At 40.9% G+C, this 22,347-nt stretch overlaps 1 protein-coding gene and 1 pseudogene across 1 annotated transcript; one reads left to right on the forward strand and one right to left on the reverse strand.

Moving 5' to 3' along the window:
- Positions 1 to 344: 344 nt before the first annotated feature.
- LOC139556853 (scavenger receptor cysteine-rich domain-containing protein DMBT1-like) lies at positions 345 to 12,139 on the reverse strand. The gene is made up of 11 exons (XM_071370961.1): positions 12,091 to 12,139; positions 10,839 to 11,165; positions 10,235 to 10,552; positions 9,613 to 9,942; positions 9,374 to 9,385; positions 8,964 to 9,278; positions 8,417 to 8,575; positions 4,753 to 5,070; positions 3,765 to 4,082; positions 2,766 to 3,083; positions 345 to 457 (listed from the first exon to the last, which is right to left on the reverse strand). Exons 1-11 carry the CDS (start codon positions 12,137 to 12,139, stop codon positions 345 to 347), a joined length of 2,577 nt encoding a protein of 858 aa, XP_071227062.1.
- Positions 12,140 to 13,407: 1,268 nt separating this feature from the next.
- On the forward strand, positions 13,408 to 21,572 carry LOC139557376 (UDP-glucuronosyltransferase 2C1 pseudogene; annotated as a pseudogene).
- Positions 21,573 to 22,347: the final 775 nt, after the last annotated feature.

The following is a 22,347-nucleotide window of genomic DNA, read 5'->3' on the forward strand; positions in this document are numbered from 1 at the left end:
CCATAAGCCTGACTTGACATTGTGAAACCCATTGAATTAGGACTTTGGAATACTAGAATGGACATGAACTATCTGATGACAGTACAAAAGGTCAGCCATTTTGGTAAAGAACTTGGCCAACCATGGTCAGCCAGTGATGTGCTAAAATATTGTGTAAGAATATCTGCACATTATGTTTATTAGCTAGCTAGTCAGGCAGTATTAGTTGAATGATTCCATAAATTTTTCTAATTAACTGTCAATATGCCAATGTTCCATTCAAATAATGCAGTCCATCCACAGCCTGGCTGATATCAGTTGATGATAGGACTTAGACAAGTTGTGACAGACCCTCCCTGCTCTGTCTACTGGGTTTTGATGCGCTTACTTCCTGCAGGAGATTGGTGGGCGGAGTAGGAGAGGTGGGCGGAGCTGGGAGGGTCATCAGTGCTGACGGGGCACACCTGTGAAAGCTCAGCTGTGGCATAAAGCCACTGTTTCCCTATTCAGCAAGAGATTCCTCTCTTTGGTTGGTTGGTTGGTTGGTTGGTTGGTTGGGCAGGCAGGCAGGCAGGCAGTTGGGCAGTTGACACCTAATTTACTGACCGTCATGCCTCATGTGATTATTGTTGTGAGTGTTTACTTTATTTATGGAATAAATTCATTTTGTTATTCCTTTACTCAGTGTGTGGTTTCCCATTGTAACAATCTTGAGCCAGGTTGTAACAAAGTTGTAAATGCAACAAGTAACCTACTGATATTGTAACATAGCTTTCCAAGAAAACAAACACTGAGATGTCTCTGGTCTGTTTACATATATTTTAGAGTCTATTTATACAGAACATTGGTAGGCTATAAAATGTATTTATAATTATTTTACTATTTTGGGGTGACAATATTTTTATTACACAATTTCTGATTTACAGAATCACTTGCCTTTTATTTTCCTGAATAAGTAAAAGCAGGAAATGCATTACCTACACCCCTACTGCCATTAATTCCAATTACACTGGTTTGGATTTCTCCCTGATTAAAATGGCTGACATGATCAAACCATTCTGGAACTTCGAGGGTTCATGGCATAGCCCTTCTAATAATTAAATAGGATCTAAGGTGAAACAATTGTAGTGATTGTGGGTGAGAAATAGGACAGTAAGTTATTTTGAAAAATGCATTCCTAATTGAGATTTGAAGAAAATTCAAGTGTTCAAGTTAGCCTAGGTTGTAAAGCTTAATTAGATAACTCACTACAGACCCGGGTTCGATCCCGGGCTGTATCACAACGGGCTGTGATCGGGAGTCCCATAGGGCTCAATTGGCCCAGCGTTATCTGGGGTTTGGCTGTCATTGTAAATAATAATTTCATAACTGACTTGCCTAGTTAAAAGGTTAAATACTTTTTTTGTTTTTTAATCTAACGATGACCTATTGTTGCTCTCTATTGATAGAGAAGATGGAGAGGAACTTAGCATGTGAACTTACTCTTATGTGCAACTTGGTGAATATATGGGTAAAATCCCAAATTATTTTGAAGAACAATACAGTATTTGTTTTGATTTAATTAAAGATATTTAATGATAATTCACAATAGACTAGCTTGGGAATAGGACACACAGCATTCTACAAGTAACAGAATGTCCTAACCATGAAAGGAACAACACAGTGTTTAGTATAACCAGAAAAATGTCAACAAACTTTTAAAAGACTAAATATCATTAATTCATTGAAATGAAATCCATGAATTGAAAATGTTCCAATATTTTCTGATTTTTGGGGGAATTGAATTTAGTTCACATACTGATTTGTTAGTTACAGCATGTGAACACTATACAAACCATTTTCAAAACCTTATGCATATTCATCTTACAGGTCATGTGATTGCATTTGAACTGTATTTGAGTTAAAATTCAGAATGCCTTTGGGGCTTGGCTGGCCTAGGTTGTTTTCACCTTCTCGGTCTGGAAACTCTGACACAGGATCTTCTTGGCATTGTGTCATTATTGAAGGCCATTGTGAATGATACATGAGGCAGAATTTGAAATGGTTCAACCCCACTTTCTTGCAGAAAGCAAGAATCTCCTCTGGCTGGAAATTAATTGTTACCGATAATGGTTTACCACACTGTATTTTTAGAAGTGTGTTTAATTTGCACAGCAGCATGTACCAGCTGGAGAGAGTTGACGACAAATAGAATTAGAAAGTACATACAGTGTCTATGGTTAACCCTTGATACTCCTAGACTGTACGGATGAGAGATCTATATGCTTTCAGAAACCTCCGGAACCAGAACCTAAAAATGGAAAACAATCAAATATTGACACATATGCTATGATTTGTTTCACACAGACTTTTACACAACGTCTAGGTATTTGCTAACACTCATTTTTGGACTGGTTTCTGCTTAAAGCCCCTCACATTTGCTGATTATCTTTTTTTAAAGGATGACTGTTCTGTTGTGTGTATCAGGGGTTGGCAAAAGTGTTATGTTCAATTACATTACACACAATCAATCAAACATTTATTTTGGGGTACAATCAGGTTTGAAGATGTCAAAAGCTGGATATGAATTGAATCTGACCCACTGGAATGATGAATAAGGATGTAACTTACCCTGGGTCCATGATGAGTTGAATGGCTGGATGCCTCCAGAAGGACCTGTCAGTGTCAATGAACAGAATATTCAGTTACATTTATTGTCTTGGAGTTACAGTGGTGATGTTAGTACTGTTACCAACATACACAATATCATGATATCTAAACTTCATGTCAATAAACAGTCATCTTACCAGTGCAGGTAACTCCTGCATCTTCATAGTGGACACAGTTATGGTTCCCCAGTCCACTGTGGGGACACTGCAGCAAAGAGTCTTCAGAGCCAGAACAAGCCAGGTCATCCAGAGAGATGGAGCCACTTCCTTCTCCAAACTCTGCAGATCTAGAGGCCTCTTGAGCTTCTCCACAGCCCAACTCTCTGCACACCACCTGGGCATCCCTCAGATCCCACCAATCATCACACACTGTACCCCACTGGCCAAAGTGGAACACCTCCACTCTACCGGAGCAGTTGTTGGTGCCGTTGACCAGACGCACTCTGGAAGTGCCATCTGTAAAATACAAGAAAAATTTTGAAGATTAATAGATACTGGGATTGTTTGTAGATGGAATATGAAGAGAATACATTACCGTAGGTCCATGTGGAGCTTTGCTGGATGTTCTCTGTAGGACCTGTAAAAAAAGATACAGTACCTGTCTGAACTCCATTTACTACGTTTTCTGATTAGAAATGAGGTGCTTCCCTGGTTGGATTAATTACAATACAAAACATTTGAATGAACAATTACGAGGTTTACATATGTTTGATGAATTTTGCATGGGTATTGCAAGGAAACAATACAGGCCCTCAATACATATGCTGATAAATGAGATCCAAAATTGGCAGTGGGATTTATTCCAAAACTTTTATTTTGACAATGTCCATGAGAAAATGGATTGCTAATATGAATTTAGAGTTAACAGGGTAAATGTGACATACACAATTTATCACAAACTGATTTTGGTGTACAATAAGTGTTGATGACTCACATAAATTGGATATACATTGAATGTGACCCACTAGAATATTGAATAAGAGTTTAACTTACCCTGGGTCCATGATGCGGTAAATGGCTGGATGCTTCCAGTAGGACCTGTCAATTAATTTCAGTTATATTCATCAGATTGGAGTTAGTGTGACACTAGTACTGTTCGACAATCTTGACAATCATTCCATCTAAGATGTATCTTACCTGTGCAGGTAACTCCTGCATCTTCATAGTGGACACAGTTATGGTTCCCCAGTCCACTGTGGGGACACTGCAGCAAAGAGTCTTCAGAGCCAGAACAAGCCAGGTCATCCAGAGAGATGGAGCCACTTCCTTCTCCAAACTCTGCAGATCTAGAGGCCTCTTGAGCTTCTCCACAACCCAACTCTCTGCACACCACCTGGGCATCCCTCAGATCCCACCAATCATCACACACTGTACCCCACTGGCCAAAGTGGAACACCTCCACTCTACCGGAGCAGTTGTTGGTGCCGTTGACCAGACGCACTCTGGAAGTGCCATCTGTAAAATACAAGAAAAATTTTGAAGATTAATAGATACTGGGATTGTTTGTAGATGGAATATGAAGAGAATACATTACCGTAGGTCCATGTGGAGCTTTGCTGGATGTTCTCTGTAGGACCTGTAAAAATAGATACAGTACCTGTCTGAACTCCATTTACTACGTTTTCTGATTAGAAATGAGGTGCTTCCCTGGTTGGATTAATTACAATACAAAACATTTGAATGAACAATTACGAGGTTTACATATGTTTGATGAATTTTGCAAGGAAACAATACAGGCCCTCAATACATATGCTGATAAATGAGATCCAAAATTGGCAGTGGGATTTATTCCAAAACTTTTATTTTGACAATGTCCATGAGAAAATGGATTGCTAATATGAATTTAGAGTTAACAGGGTAAATGTGACATACACAATTAATCACAAACTGATTTTGGTGTACAATAAGTGTTGATGACTCACATAAATTGGATATACATTGAATGTGACCCACTAGAATATTGAATAAGAGTTTAACTTACCCTGGGTCCATGATGCGGTAAATGGCTGGATGCTTCCAGTAGGACCTGTCAATTAATTTCAGTTATATTCATCAGATTGGAGTTAGTGTGACACTAGTACTGTTCGACAATCTTGACAATCATTCCATCTGAGATGTATCTTACCTGTGCAGGTGACTCCTGCATCTTCATGGTGGCCACAGTTATGGTTCCCCAGTCCACTGTGGGGACACTGCAGCAAAGAGTCTTCAGAGCCAGAACAAGCCAGGTCATCCAGAGAGATGGAGCCACTTCCTTCTCCAAACTCTGCAGATCTAGAGGCCTCTTGAGCTTCTCCACAGCCCAACTCTCTGCACACCACCTGGGCATCCCTCAGATCCCACCAATCATCACACACTGTACCCCACTGGCCAAAGTGGAACACCTCCACTCTACCAGAGCAGTTGTTGGTGCCGTTGACCAGACGCACTCTGGAAGTGCCATCTGTAAAATACAAGAACAAATTTGAAGATTAACAGATACTGGGATTGTTTGTAGATGGAATATGAAGAGAATACATTACCGTAGGTCCATGTGGAGTTTTGCTGGATGTTCTCTGTAGGACCTGTAAAAAAAGATACAGTACCTGTCTGAACTCCATTTACTACATTTTCTGATTTATTCAAACAAAAAAAATTTAACGATCAATTACGAGGTGTACATATGTTTAATGAATTTTGCAAGGAAAAAATACAGGCCCTCTATGCACATATTGATAAACAAGATCCAAAATTGGCAGTGGGATTTATGTCCATGAGAAATTGTTTTGTTAATATGAATTCAAATCAAATCAAGTGAAATTGTATTTGTCACGCGCCGAATGAATTTGGGGGCGTGCTCGGTCCTCCTTTTCCTGTTGTCCACAATCATCTCCTTTGTCTTGATCATGTTGAGGGAGAGGTTGTTGTCCTTGCACCACATGGTCAAGTTTCTGAACTCCTCTCCATAGGCTGTCTCGTCGTTGTAGGTGCGTCATCAGCAAACTTAATGATGGTGTTGGAGTCGTGCCTGGCCGTGCAGTCATGAGTGAACAGGGAGTACAGGAGGGGACTGAGCACGCACCCCTGAGTTGCCCTCGTGTTGAGGATCAGCGTGGCGGATGTGTTGTTACCGACCCTTACCACCTGGGGGCGGCCCGTCAAGAAGTCCAGGATCCAGTTGCAGAAGGAGGTGTTTAGTCCCAGGGTCTTTAGCTTAGTGATGAACTTTGAGGGCACTATGGTGTTGAACGCTGAGCTGTAGTCAATGAATAGCATTCCCACATAGGTGTTCCTTTTGTCCAGGTGGGAAAGGGCAGTGTGGAGTGCAATAGAGATGTTCTCATCTGTGGATCTGTTGGTGCGGTATGCAAATTGGAGTGGGTCTAGGGTTTCTGAGATATTGGTGTTGATGTGAACCATGACCAGCCTTTCAAAGCATTTCATGGCTACAGACGTGAGTGCTATGGGTCGGTAGTCATTTAGGCAGGTTACCTTAGTGTTGGGCACAGAGACTATGGTGGTCTGCTTGAAACATGTTGGTATTACAGACTCAGACAGGGAGAGGTTGAAAATGTCAGTGAAGACACTTGCCAGTTGGTCAGCGCATGCTCGGAGTACACGTCCTGGTAATCCATCTGGCTCAGCGGCCTTGTGAATGTTGACCTGTTTAAAGGTCTTACTCACATCGGCTGCAGAGAGCGTGATTACACAGTCGTCCGGAACAGCTGATGCTCTCATGCATGTTTCAGTGTTACTTGCCTTGAAGCGAGCATAGAAGTTATGTAGCTCGTCTGGTAGGCTCGCGTCACTGGGCAGCTCTCGGCTGTGCTTCCCTTTGTAGCCTGTAATAGTTTGCAAGCCCTGCCACATCCGACGAGCATCGGAGCCGGTGTAGTACGATTCAATCTTATTCCTGTATTGACGCTTTGCCTGTTTGATGGTTCGTCGTAGGGCATAGCAGGATTTCTTATAAGCTTCCAGGTTAGAGTCCCGCTCCTTGAAAGCGGCAGCTCTACCCTTTAGCTCAGTGCGAATGTTGCCTGTAATCCATGGCTTCTGGTTGGGGTATGTACGTACAGCCACTGTGGGGATGACATCCTCGATGCCCTTATTGATAAAGCCAGTGCCTGATGTGGTGTACTCCTCAATGCCATCGGAGGAATCCCGGAACATATTCCGGCCTGTGCTAGCAAAACAGTCCTGACCGAGTCACTGGTGCGTCCTGCTTTAATTTAGCTTGTAAGCCGGAATCAGAAGGATAGAGTTATGGTCAGATTTGCCAAATGGAGGGCGAGGGAGAGCTTTGTATGCGTCTCTGTGTGTGGAGTAAAGGTGGTCTATAATTGTTTTCCCTCTGGCTGCACATTTAACATGCTGATAGAAATGAGGTAAAACTGATTAAAGTTTCCCTGCATTAAAGTCCCCGGCCACTAGGAGCACCGGCTCTGGATGAGCATTTTCCTGTTTGCTTATGGCGGAATACAGCTCATTGAGTGCGGTTTTAGTGCCAGCCTCGGTCTGTGGTGGTATGTAGACAGCTACAAAAAATACAGATGAAAACTCTCTAGGTAGATAGTGTGGTCTACAGCTTATCATGAGATATTCCACTTCAGGCGAGCAAAACCTTGAGACTTCCTTAGATATCGTGCACCAGCTGTTATTTACATAAATGCATAGGCACCCGCCCCGTGTCTTACCAGAGGCTGCTGTTCTGTTCTGCCGATAGAGTTTATAACCCGCCAGCTGTATGTTCTTAATGTCGTCGTTCAGCCACGACTCGGTGAAACATAAGATAATACAGTTTTTAATGTCCTGTTGGTAGGATATACATGCTTTCAGTTCGTCCCATTTATTTTCCAGCGATTGAACGTTAGCTAGCAGAACAGAAGGCAACGGCAGATTAGCCACTCGTTGCCTGATCCTCACAAGGTATCCCGATCTCTTTTTGCAAAACCTACGTTTCCTTTTCCATCAAATCACGGGGATCTGGGCCTGGTTGGGCGTCCGTAGTATATCCCTCGCGTCCGACTCATTGAAGAAGAACTTCTCGTCCAACTTGAGGTGAGTAATCTCAGTTCTGATTTCCAGAAGCTCTTTTCGGTCATAAGAGATGGGAGCAGCAACATTATGTACAAAATAAGTTACGAACAACGCGAAAAGAAAAACAAAATAGCATGGTTGGTTAAGAGCCGATAAGATGGCAGCCCTACCCTCTGGCGCCATCTTCCTTTAGAGTTAACAGTGTAAATGTGACGCACACAATTAATCACAAACTGATTTTGATGTACAATAAGTTTTGATGACTCACATAAATTGGATATAAATTGAATGTGACCCACTAGAATATTGAATAAGAGTTTAACTTACCCTGCGTCCATGATGCGGTAAATGGCTGTATACATTTTACATTGGTTTTGCATATATCATAGTTCTTTAAAGGCAAAGGCAAAAGACGGCAACCTTTCCTGGTTCCTCTGCTCTGAAGGAATTATTTTGATAGGACATCATTAGTGAATATGGCATTTGTTTTTTCATGAATGGTTTTGATCCAGTTAACAAAGTAAGACCCCATATTAGATTGATCCGATATTGCAAAAAGAAAATAAGAAGGTCCACACGGAGTTAAATGGCTGGATATCTCCAGAAGGACCTGTCATAGAATTAGGTTTTTCATCTAGTTTGGTGTTACAGTGACACTAGTACTGTTAACAACATAGACAATATCATGATGTCTGAACTTCATTCCACCAAACATGTATCTTATCAGTGTAGGTCTTCATAGTGGGAACAGTTTTGGATCCCCAGTCCACTGTGGGGACACAGCAGCAAAGAGTCTTCAGAGCCAGAACAGGCATCCATCTGATCCCAGTCATCATCACACACTGTACCCCATTTGCCAGAGTGGAACACCTTCACTCTACCAGAGCAGTTGTTGGGGTCGTTGACTATACACACTTCAAAGATGCCATCTTCATGGTAAAGGTAACACATATATTTACATGTCTTTGACTATGTTTACATGCACACAATACTAAGTTTAATATAATAGTTTGATTCAAATGTTTAGATGCTTTGAAAGAAGAATGATCACCCTTACAATCTGGTTTATATGGACACATCTGATAATCCGGCTACCTGGCGGCACTTTGGAAAATGCAGAAAATCGCCAATCAAAATTATTTTTGGGAAGCCAATTTGATCTGAGTTTGAACATATAAACTATTTCTAAGATGCATACTTTCCAAACTTACTTTACTCGTGCCAAAGAGCGAGGCTGGCGCTGCTCGTGATAGCACATGCACAGATGAAATAACCCGCAGGTACCCTGACAACCCTATTTTCCCCAACCTTTCTTACCTGCACAGATGACTCCTGCATCCTCATTATGGTCACAGTTGTGTACCCCTGGTTCACTTCCGCTGCAGTCTTGTAATGATCTCTCTGTGCCCTCACACGACACATCATCCAGAGTGATGGGTCCTGAGCCCTGACCAAAACAGGCTCTACCTGGGGCTTCCTGGGCCATCCCACAGCTCAGTGCTTGACACACCACCTGGGCATCCCTCAGATCCCAGTCATCATCACACACTGTACCCCACTGGCCAGAGTGGAACACCTCTACTCTACCAGAGCAGTTGTTGGAGCCACCGGCCAAGCGAATTGAAGGTCCAGCTTTGATAGGTAAATAATCTGTTTTAATGTTAACAAATTGATGCATCAGACTGTGGAGATTATTGTGTAGTGTGCAGACAAATTAATGTACTCACTCTGGTGTGAACCTGCAATCCATAGGGAGGAACATGAAAAACAAAGAGTTGTTGCATATACTGCATGTTACCTTGAAAAGCGTTATTAATAAATAAAGCTAACTGTGCCTTAAATTAGCTGAAATTTGTAGTGGCTGTTTAGATAAAACTCAACCGAGGAATACAGTTTCGCCCAAAAACTACTTTCAGGGTCAGGAACCATCTAATAGTTAAATACGGAACTTCCCCTTTAATCTCACCTGAGCAGACCACACTCGCATCCTCAGGATGCATGCAATTATGATGACCTATCGCCTCAGAGGGGCAGTCAAAGAGAGTGCCTTCTGTGCCAACACAGGCTATGTTGTCCAGCAGAATGGGAATGCCAACTCCCATACCAAACCAGGCCTGTCCGGGGGCATCCATAGCCCACCCACAGCTGAGCTGTCTGCAGACCACGTCAGCGTCGCTCACGTCCCAGTCATCATCACACACCGTACCCCACTGCCCCGCATAATACACTTCCACCCTCCCTGAACACTGATCAGGACCATCTACCAGCCGGATCAACGGGCCATCATCTGGGACCACTGGAGAGAAGAATACATTATTTTAGGTAGTCCCAAGGCTTGGTTCCTCAGTGCAGTATATGTTTGCTTTGTAAGGACCACTCATATTGTCAATTTGAATATAGTTTTATGGCATTTATCTTACTGTTTCTATCTGGGTCCTCTTGTTCTTGAATTGGATGTGAGGAAAATATTAAATAATGAAAAGGTGCATGAGATATTGTGAAAAACAGGTATTCAATTCTCCTTAATTAATCTCAACATAAACTATTTTATTCAATTGTGCTTACTGCATTTGTAGGCCTAGACTTACCCATCATGCAAGTTACACTGGCATCTTCATCATGGCCACAGTTATGGTTTCCTATCCCTCCTGAGTTGCATTCCAGTAAAGATCCCTCACTTCCCATGCATGCCACTTCGTCCAATAGGATTGAGCCACTCCCCTCACCAAAGTAAGCCTGGTGAGGAGCCTCTGTGGCTGGTCCACAGCTCAGCTCCCTACATACAACTTGGGCATCTAGGAAACCCCAATTATCATCACAGACTGTCCCCCAACTCCCATCATGGTAGACCTCCACCCTTCCAGAGCAGTGATTGGGACCATCAACTAAGCGCACTGTCAAGCCAGCTGTTAAAAGGAAGGGAAAGTGAGAAACACATTACGGGCATTAACTTTTTGTTTTTCAAATACGTATTATGACTCGTTCTGCAACTGAAACATAAAGTAAGGAATACTTTTTTTATTACTCACAATGGGAATCTGAAGGGGATTGACCTGAGAGATGGAGAGAGAGCGAGAGATAGAGAGAGAGAAGGGGGGGTAGACAGCGAGAGAGAGAAATGGTAGCATTACACAAGCCTCTAGTTGAAGTTGGTAGTTTAGATGCATCTTTATAGCAAATTCAACCACTCACCTGACTGACCCTCACATATCACTCCTGCATCCTCAAAGTGTCCACAGTTGTGTGACCCCAGTCCATCTGAGCTGCAGCTAAGCAGTGACTCTTCATTCCCAGAACATTCCACATCATCTAGCCAGATTTCCCCCTTACCCCAGCCAAAGTGGGCCTGGTCCAGGGCCTTCTGGGCTGCCCCACAGCCCAGTGCTCTACACACTACCTTGGCATCCAGCAGGTCCCAGTTGTCATCACACACTGTACCCCACTGGCCTGCATAGTACACCTCCACCCTGCCAGAGCAGTTGTATGGGCCATCCACTAAACGTACTCCTCCAGCACTGACTGAGGCAGAAAGAACATAATTGTTTCGTTAAGTCCCACATTAAGGGCTCTATTCAATCTGTATCGCTGAAGCATTACAGATTGCGCACTAGAAATGTGAATTTCCAATTCAGCCGACATATACAGCGTTTACAGTAAATGCAGTCTCAGCTAACGCGGAAACATTACCTTTAAAGTTCAATCACGCTGTAATGCTGAACTACCGCAATACGGATTGAATAGAGCCCTATTTAGACACTTTGAGTATTTATATGATAGTCACACAAAGAGATACTTTAACTCCAGTGTATGACTGACATCATGTAATGAAAAATATTTATGGAGATTAAACTTGCCAACAAACTCAATAACAGAACTTATTAGAAGTCTATGGTCTCAGTGCTTCATTATTATACTTACGTCTGTCTAGAACTCGAGATGCTCCTTCATTGGAGCAAACAACTACATGAGAGGAACATAATGATAAAACATACAATAAGTTAAAGATGTTATATTTTATAGCCATGTCAAAGGTTATGTGTGTGTGAGAGTTGATAGGAGGTGGACACGGATGTGTTTCAGTCCTTATTTGCTATTAGTTAACAGATTAATTGGAAAACAAATTAGACCAGGATATTAGTAGTCATATACTTCACAGTGCTGTTTCTGAACTTTCGCAAATCAATACGGCATTTATACAATGAAAATGTTAGTGAGCAGAGTCACCATTGTGGATTAACTCAATAATATAAAATAAATAATGATTTGCAGAGAACCTTGCACAAAACTACTATATGAAATCTTAGAGCCCTGTGTAGTACACAAAATGTGAATTGTGTTTTAAGTATTTTGTAAAACACACTATTTGTTAACATGGGACAAACATTTTCATAAATAGTTAACATAAATATGAATGTATGGTATTGTTAAAATACAATTTGCTCACCTGCAATCACAAATGCTAGGTACCACTTGCGCTTGGGTGTAAGATTCATGATCAAAGTTGAGATTGTCATGTATGAGCCTTTTTATAGCCAGGTTTTGTTACCTTTTGTTGTGTGTCACCTGATTTCTCCAAAGAGGAAAACCGATATCTAACAAAAGGTGGCATTTATGTATCACTGAATACATATTACATAACACCAGTGAAGACTACTATTTGAAAAGAAACCACATAAAGGCATCTTCTCTGGGAATAAGAGTAGCACACCGTTTATCAAAACAGAATACAAGCTTTCTGTGCTGGTTGCTCTATTGATTTTAGGCTCTGATTAAAGGAGAGCTCAACAATGAGGGGACAGAATTTAACAGCTAAATGAAAGTTGTCGGGTTATTTAATAGCACGTGAGAATATCAGGCATGGGCTGACACCAGCTCCGTGATAGAAAGTGTTTTGGGAAAATAGAAAGTATGTATTTGGGTAGTAGTTGTTTCAGAACCATATTAAAATGTTCCAGGTGCTTTCCTCTTCCCACTTTCAATTCCCTGGGGGGTAGGCCTGTTTCATGATAGGTTGTGGGATGGGGTCAATTTTAACAAGCTAACTTAGAAACAAAACATATCCTTGTTAGTTTTAATTTTGCCCATGTAAACTAACCTACTAGGACATTATGATACAACTCAGGATTTGCTGGTTCACTTAGTGGGCTTAGCCTCTGACCAGTTTCCCAGTGACTTTGACAAGTTTGCTCATCTCACATAGCAAACATTCAAAGATTTTGACAGAATTATTGTTCTGTGGTAAACTCTCGATATAAATTGATGTAATAATGTGATGTATGCCCCTCTCGTATTCATTCATTTAGCTCATAACAAACTCCAAGGAAATAGTCATTTCAGTGTGATGCATCAGTATATCAATGGATTACACCTATAGGACACTTTCTATTCACTAAGGACCAAATCTTAAATTGGGATACAGGCACATGCATTATGTAAATGAGAGACTAAAGCAGGAACAATGTGTGTGGATTTGGCCTAGAAGACATGACCACAATAATAGAAATCCCCTTTAGAGGTCATACAACTGCAATTGCTTTTACTATTGGTTTTCAAACAATATTTAGGCCTAATTATAATGAATGAATATACTTGTAAATCTCATATCTTGCACTTTTTAAGAGCATTGTCTTTGGGTTATGAGAGGTTCAATCAGTGTGAATGAATTTAGCATATTCCTCTCTGCATAATCTGTTTTTGAAGCAGGCATTGAATTTCAGAACACATGCTTCAGAAGAGGCACCCGTTCTCTCTCTCCCTCTGCTATAGCACAGACCACGTCAGAAATCTAGGTCAAAGTTAATTTGTACTTTTCTTGCGGTGTGCTAAATTGCAGCGTATATGTTTGTTGTAGTAGTCTCTGAAAACCCTCGATAAGCAGAAAGAAATGCATGCACCCACAGATAAGTGAAGAAACAGCCACTGCCTGGCGTTTATTTTCCATCGCCTTGGAAATATTCAAACAATTTTTACGAAGTGCTCTCATACCCAAAGGGGTTCTTTGGGGCCACTTACAAGGTACTCATCATATCTTCAGACTCAAGGTAAGTTGTGACGTGGAAACAACGTTGATTGAACCTCTTTTTGCTCAGTGGGATGTTTTTTCCCAAAATGTTATGTCTTATCATCCGTTGAATGATAATGGAAAGGACAAGTAATTCACATTTTAAAAATGTATAGATTTGGTAGATCTTTTATCATTATTTTGACCTCCCACATTACAATCTGAAGAAGTGTAAACTCTTACTTGCCTAGTTAAATAAAGGTTAAATTTAAAAAACAATAACATAGCCTATTAGCTAGAAAGGTAACTCCAAACTAGGGCTGTGACGATTATGGAATGTAGGGTAACGATTAACGTTAATTGTCATGCAAATGGACACAGTTATTATCATAATTGTCATTTTTGTTGATGTTTTTTGTTGTTGTTGCATGTGATGCATCATAATGCATATTTGAAAGACATGAATAACACTACTGCACACCTAATGTATACAACACAGTTTTGGTGACACCCCTTTCTCAAAAAACGAATGGTTTTGACCCCTTAGATATTTTTGAAATGTAGCTTCTTCTCCCAACCGCGCCGTTCTGCTCGTAAAATGTTCAACAACTTTGCCCACTTCACGTATAAATAATAAACTGCTATTGGGTAAACCATATCTACTTGAATATAAAGTCTCCTGAAAATAATGTATTAAGGCAATTATGATCATTATTATACGATAATTGTACCCTACTCCAAACACATGTTCGCCAATAGCAGCTGTTTCGCTGGTTAAAGGTTAGGGAGTGAACCAATTTGTATCTCAGAGCATTTCGTATTATTCTGTACTTAAATCTGAGACACTCCATTTAATATTATATTGTTATGTTTCGAATGGTATGTATTTATTTGTGGATGTCCGTCACCCATTTCGTATTGTATGTTACGAATTACAATTCGTGGTATATGATGTATAATAGCTAGGTGGCTAAAGTTAGCAAAGCTAGGGGGTTACGGTTAAGTTTGGGAGTTATGTTAAGTTTAGGGAAAGGGTCAGCTAATATGCTAAGTAGTTGCAAAGTATCTAAAAAGTAGTAAGTAGCTGGTAATTTGCTGAAATGATAAAGCTGTCCGTGATGACATTCGAACTCGCAAAATCGGACCTCTGAAATAAAATGAATGGCCCTCCCTTCAGCAAAATATATTTTACCAAAACCCCCCATGAACACTTGAGGTAACCTCCAATATACCCCAAATAATAATTAAAACAAAGTGGATAGCAGAGAACATGAGCTCCCTTTACCCTAATTTCTTGGACAGACCAGAGCCTTATTTATGCAGTTTTAGAAACTGTTATTTGTCCTGTAAGCATTACATGGTAACGCAGGAATTTTGATAGCGCACAGGGCAGCGGGCCACAAGGTTGTGGGTTCGCAGACGACTGTGGACAGGAGTTGGAGTGGAAAGACCTCCTTTATAGTAAAAGCATTGCATTCATCTATCATCGTATTTGCAGGTTCGAGAAAAAATTGCCTTTTATAAAAAATTTCATGCAATTCTAAATAATTCTACATATTAGCAGAATATTATTTTATACCACACAAAATTACCGGAATTACAGGCTATGAATGGACAGAGAGTTAGGCCTATTTGTTCATTTTATCATATTTTTACAATGCCAAATCTGTGTCTTGTTTGCAATGAAACTGTCCCTGTTTGCAAATAATTAAGTCTGAGATGCCATTAGGAATCTGAACATAGTAATTTCCAAAATTAGGGCTACTTTTCCACCCCGAAGCAGAACATCTTTACTGCTGGCTACTCTACTTCCATGGTTTAACCAATGAGTGAAGATCTCAGGTGTTTCCCTAAAAACTGTCTGGGTTTAAAAATCTTGTATTGTACAGAAAGTGAATAGCTTAATCAATTGATAGTGACATATTTAGATTACTTCCCAAGCAAAGTTAATTGTTTTGTCTCCTTGGCTATAGAAGGTTCTAACTCATCCTCTGAAAGTCAAAGAAAGGACACAATGGAATTCCCATATATGCATCGGAGTCACGTCTTTCCCGGGTATTTTATAGCTTGATTCTAGCATAAAGCATCGCGGACTAAAGCGCTGTTATAGATCACTTTATATAATCGGATCAGTTTTATTTTCTTAAATGTTAAACTAAGGGGGTAGGCCTGTGCTTTTTTGCCATATTCTTTAATAAAAGGTCTGCATATGGCATACCCTCTCATACCCCCTCAATTCGAGTCTTTGTTTTAATTTAACAGCCCTTCACTGACACAGAGTTTAAAGAGTGCATGGTGGGTGGAGGAATTGACAGCAAATCTATGGATATAGCAGCCTATAGCCTAATTTCATCTGTCAAACAGGTACTCCTACCTCTTATTTCTTAAATAGGAAGAAATCGGCTCCAACACAAAGCCCTCTTGTTGTTAGTTAAGTCTAATTAAAATGAAGACGGCTGAAAGGAATTATACCTGCTTCAAATTTCATCACCACAATGTAAGTTACTCGAATTTGGCTTATTGTGAGGTCAATAACTCTGATAAATACATCATGGGCAAGTAACAAGCTATCAAAGTTGACCTCCTGTCCTCCTCATCTTCGCTCTCTCCTTCTCAAACTGAACAGAACATAGGCTATAGGCTAGTCTGCGCGCAAGATTAGACATGACCTAATCAACATCAACAAAAATCGGAAGAAGCTTTTGACTCTGCTCCTGAACTGATAAGGTAAGCATACACAGCACAGCCATTGTTTAGGCAGCACACAAAAGAGCAGGCTGGGGCTCAGGGTTGGAATATCCATTACAGTGTGTAATGCAGCCTAGTTCTGTATTTTATTTTTTATTTCACCTTTTTTTAACCAGGTAGACCAGTTGAGAACAAGTTTTTATTTACAACTGCGCTCTGGCCAAGATAAAGCAAAGCAGTGTGACAAAAACAACACAGAGTTACACATGGGATAAACAATCGTACAGTCAATAACACTATAGAAAAATCTATACAATCTGTACAGCTGCAGCGATCGGTAAGCTGCTCTGACAGCTGACGCTTAAAGTTAGTGAGGGAGATATAAGTCTCCAACTTCAGTGATTTTTGCAATTTGTTCCAGTCATTGGCAGCAGAGAACTGGAAGGAAAGGCGGCCAAAGGAGGTGTTGGCTTTGGGGATAACCAGTGAAATATACCTGCTGGAGCGCGTGCTACGGGTGGGCGTTGCTATGGTGACCAGTGAGCTGAGATAAGGCGGAGCTTTACCTAGCAAAGACTTATAGATGACCTGGAGCCAGTGGGTTTGGCGACGAATATGTAGCGAGGACCAGCCAACGAGAGCATACAGGTTGCAGTGTTGGGTAGTATATGGGGCTTTGGTGACAAAACGATGGCACTGTGATAGACTGCATCCAATTTGCTGAGTAGAGTGTTGGAGGCTATTTTGTAAATGACATCACCAAAGTCAAGGATCGATAGGATAGTCAGTTTTACGAGGGTATGTTTGGCAGCATGAGTGAAGGTTGTATTTACACCAACCCAGCAGCTATCTTAGAAATATATCTTTGCTCTGTGCTTCTCTGAGCATGCACTTCGTAGCCTATAGGCAATGGATTATTTTATTGAGACCACACTAAATAGCATATAGGCAGACACTTGATATTGCACGCCCAGCGGAGAATCAGAGATGAGCGGCGTCATCAGGCACACATCGATATATAGCCTAATAAGAAATGAATTATAAAACACTGAGAAATATAGAAATGTAATCAATTCAAAATGACATGGCTCTCCCCTGGACTAGATTAAAAAAAAATAATAATACTAAACCCTCCCTTTGACCGAAGTTGAAAAAAAATGACCCTCCCCCATTTTCCTCCAGGTAATCATTCTGTAAATGTAGATCCTTCCCTTAGCAATGTGTTGGAAAAAATGAATGTCCAAGTCAAGAAACCTTACGAGCAGCCAGCGTAAAACATTTTTTTTAGTTTTGTTTAACACTTTTTTGTTACTACATGATTCCATATGTGTTATTTCATAGTTTTGATGTCTTCACTATTATTCTACAATGTAGAAAATAGTACAAATAAAGAAAAACCCTTGAATGAGTAGGTGTGTCCAAACTTTTGACTGGTACAGTATATAAGTCTGTATATAAGTCTTTCTGACAGAATATTACAATTAGGTGAAATAACGTTTTTGGCTTTTGTGTGACAGAATTACACTATCCAAAAAAACACTTTTCATAGAATGACCCATGTGTAAGCTACATTCTATTTTTGTAAAATTATGTCAAAATACTGCAACAAACTACTAACAATAAGTGTGGCTAAACCCCTGGTTCTTGCAGAGACCCCCCCCCCCCCCCCCACCCCACCCACACACACACACACTCACACACTTTTGGATTCAGGGAAAGTTGAAAGGATGTGTTACACAAGTGATAACAAAATGTTATGATTTTCTGTAAATGAGTAACAGAAAGGACCTGTACATAAGATCCTCAAGCTTAATCAGTAGCATGAACTTACTTGAACCAAGAATTGGTTCAATAGCACATTTTGCTTCCAGTGACCTCCCATTATCAGAAATGTAATTTCCTCTAGAATCTTCACATTTGTCGAACACATTGCTCTTGCCTCCCTCTGATTACACTGAATGAGATCATATCTATGCACAGTGCATATCATCACACAAAAGTCCATTATCTGGTCAAAACTTGTTTGACCATGTCCATTGTGGCTCTCACAAAGGTTGGTGTCGGGTAAAGGGAGGGACCCAACTTTGGTTCAAGTGTACAACATGACTACAACTACTGCTATTCGAATGCTACTCTCATCTTTTTTAATCTAAGCATGAATTATTGGTTAGAGCGTTGGACTAGTAACCGAAAGGTTGCAAGATCGAATCCCCGAGCTGACAAGGTACAAAATCTGTCGTTCTGCCCCTGAACAAGGCAGTTAACCCACTGTTCCTAGGCCATCATTGAAAATAAGAATTTGTTCTTAACTGACCTGCCTAGTTAAATAAAGGTAAAAATATATATATATCTGCCTAGCCAGCTTCATATCCTCTTCTGACGGCAAGTCTTGAAGTTGCAGTAACTCAACTCTTTATCATTGGCAGTCTGAAAATATGCAACCAATACACACACAAACTATGTTATACTTGGTTAGATACAGGTAACTGACAAAATAAGGGAAACACTTGAGTAAATGAGGGATACAAAGTATGAAAGCAGGTGCTTCCACACAGGTGTGGTTCCTTAGCTAATTAAGCAATTAACATCCCATCATGCTTAGGGTCATGTATAAAACTGCTGAGCAGGCCATTATTTTGGCTACCATGGTTAAGCCGCCATAGGATGACAATGCCCTCATCCACAGGGCACGAGTGGTCACTGAATGGTTTGATGAGCATGAAAATTATTTAAATAATACGCCGTACCGGTCTCAGTCACCAGATCTCACCCACAATTTAACACTTATGGAAGATTCTAGAGCGGCGCAAGAGACAGTGTTTTCCACAACCATCAACAAAACACCAAATTATGGAATTTCTCGTGGAAGAATGGTGTTGCATCCCTACCATAGAGTTCCAGACACTTGTAGAATCTATGCCAAGGTGCACTGAAGCTGTTCTGGATTGTGGTGGCCCAACGCCCTTATTAAGACACTTTATGTTTATTTTGGAAGGTACCTGTATGTTTGAGACTATAGTCACATGAGTTAATGTCTCTGTGTGTGGTGAGACAGGGTGGAAAGCAGTGGTCAATGAAAACACTTTCAAATACAGAAAGCAACCGTATTTGTTATGTTCTTTTTCCTCTCCAGACAAACCATGATAGTCACCGTGGCAGCACCACCCTGCTTCCCTCCACGTCCTGCTCTCCTCCTTCTGACCTGTCTCCTGTGGGTGTTCCCAGCTCAGAGCCAGGCTGGCAACATCCTGGTGTACCCTGTGGACGGCAGTCATTGGCTTAACATGGACATCCTCCTGCGAGAGCTGGACCTGCGGGTCACACTTTAACAGTGGTCCGCTCATCCACCAGTTGGTACATCCCTGAACACGCCCGCCACTACTCCTCCATCACATTTCCCGTGCCCAGGGCCAGCAGCCTGGAGGACCTGGAGTACATGGCATCCTTCCTGAGGAGGAGCCTAGAGATATGGACACGAGAGCGCTCCATTTTGTCCTTCATCAAGCTAAAGAAAGAAACCATTAATTTGCTGGAGGCGGCCCATGGCTGCAGTGCTGAAATGGCCCGCTTAGCCATGGAGGACAAACAGTTAATGGAGAAGCTGAAGGCAGCCAATTTTGATTTAATATTGACAGATCCTGGATTTGCAGGAGGAATTGTATTGGGGAGTTACTTGGGTCTTCCTATTGTGCTCAATGTTCGTTGGATCACCAATGCAGAGGGACACTTTGCGATTGCACCTTCGCCCCTTTCTTACATACCAACCATTGGGTCGCTGGTCAGATAAAATTAGTTTTGTCAACAAACTGAAAAACTTCTTGCATTATGGAATCTCTCTTTATATTGATTATGGCATAACAAGACCTCTATACCAGGGTCTGATCAACGAATTCATCGATCCAAACACCAATATCTATTCTCTCATTCAGGGTGCTGATCTATGGCTGATGAGAGTGGACATTGTGTTCGAGTTTCCATGCCCTACCATGCCCAATGTGGTCTACATGGGGGGCTTCCAGTGTAAGCCCTCTAAGCCTTTGCCTGCGGAGTTAGAGGCATTTGTGCAGAGCTCGGGGGAACATGGGGTCGTGGTCATGTCTTTGGGGAGTCTGCTGGATAGCCTCCTCCCGGAGATGTCAGAGGTAATTGCAGCTGCCTTCGCCCGACAGCCTCAGAAGGTGGTGTAGAGACATACAGGAGAGAAGCCCTCTACTCTAGGCAACAACACACTGCTGGTGAACTGGCTGCCTCAGAACGACCTACGTGGCCATCCAAAAACAAGAGCCTTTGTGACACACGGGGGCACCAATGGCATCTATGAAGCCATCTACCATGGGGTTCCCATGTTAGGCCTTCCTCTCATCTTTGACCAATTTGACAACATGCTTCATCTAAAGGCCAGGGGTGTGGCTAAGATTCTCGAGGTGACGGACCTAGAGGTGGAACCTATGACACAGGCTCTGACAGACATCCTGGACAAGAGTAAGCCCTACAGAGATAATATGCGCAGGATGTCAAAGCTCCACTGCGATACCTCTCAAACCAATGGACAACGCCATCTTCTGGCTAGAATTCGCTATGAGGCACAAGGGTGCAGCACACTTGGGCACCGAGTCCTACAAGATGCCCTGGTATGCTTACCATAATGTGGATGTACTGGTACTTCTCCTGACTGTTGTTGTCTCTGTCCTGCTACTAACCCTAATGACTTGCAGGATTCTAGGTAGGGCTCTTTGCCGAAGGAAAAACTGCAGTAGCCTCTGATGAATTCCAGTTTTACATACTACAGTACAGTATATACAACTACACAACTACTATATTCTACTACAACACAAATGGGCATGAAACATTGTCAAAATAACAAATGTTTTCATTAGACTAGAGATGGTTTCAGTCATTCTCAATCATTCTATTTCTTGGAATAAAATAAAAAACAGTAGTTAAGCAAATGTCAATCAATGCAATCTGCTCAAAATGTCACATTGTTTACAGAACATTTTACACAACAACTTTTTTTATTTGTGCAGACAAATGTACCAGTCACACATCAATATAAATATTCACATAAAACCACAATCTCTTTTTTGGTCAGCACAAATAAAATAATTACAAAATAACAACATACGGCAAATATGGGCAAACAATGTGATGCATTTCTTGCTTTTATGTCCTAGATTTCTGAGTAGGGGATTTGACTATGTTTGTGTGCTACAGGGGAATATTTAAAACAGAGAAAAGTGCTCCTTCCCATCTGCTGTATGGTATGTATTGACAATATCTCTCCAATTTATGACCAGTTCCATTTGCTTGCACTACACAAGAAAAATGCATTTAAAAAAGTTGCAAAGAAAACTAAATATAGCCTATTGAATTATCTACAGAAGGTTACAGAAGTTGTCTCATGTTTCTGGGGATCATAACTAGACATGCAATCTATTAAGGCTTAATTAACATAGAACCTATATAATAGATACCAATTTGCAACTTTGTGTTATATTCCATTAGGGAAACATGAACAGCTGTATTGCATCGTAATACTTGCTTTAATGTGTGGTGTGGCAAACTCAATAACGTCAGTTGGCTGAGGGGACTCTTTAAAAGAAAAATCTATAGATAATTGGGTAACAATTCCTTTTAAATGTATTTTTATCATCTAAAAGCAAGAAAATGTCAAAAGTAGCAGTAAAACTGAAATAAAAGATGGCACATGACATATTGCAAAACAATGTGAATTTAATTTCTGGTCTTCAGAACCTGGCAGAACCTTTTATGTACCAAGATTAGATTTTAGTACCAAATATGACTAGCTCTTTTATTTAATACATGGAAAGGTAAAGGGAAATGTCCCTGATCATTTTAACAAGAGTTAAAAGTAAGAGTGAATTTTGAAAGCAGTTGGCAAAATCCTTTAATCTTCCATAAAAGTTAATTGATCCAGGAAAAATCTAAGACTAAGTAGCAGCGCTAAAATGCTAATCTTGTCGGCTATAACATTAATTTACCAACACAAAT

The sequence above is a fragment of the Salvelinus alpinus genome, chromosome 28, assembly GCF_045679555.1.
Source record: "Salvelinus alpinus chromosome 28, SLU_Salpinus.1, whole genome shotgun sequence".
NCBI classification, from domain to species: domain Eukaryota; kingdom Metazoa; phylum Chordata; class Actinopteri; order Salmoniformes; family Salmonidae; genus Salvelinus; species Salvelinus alpinus.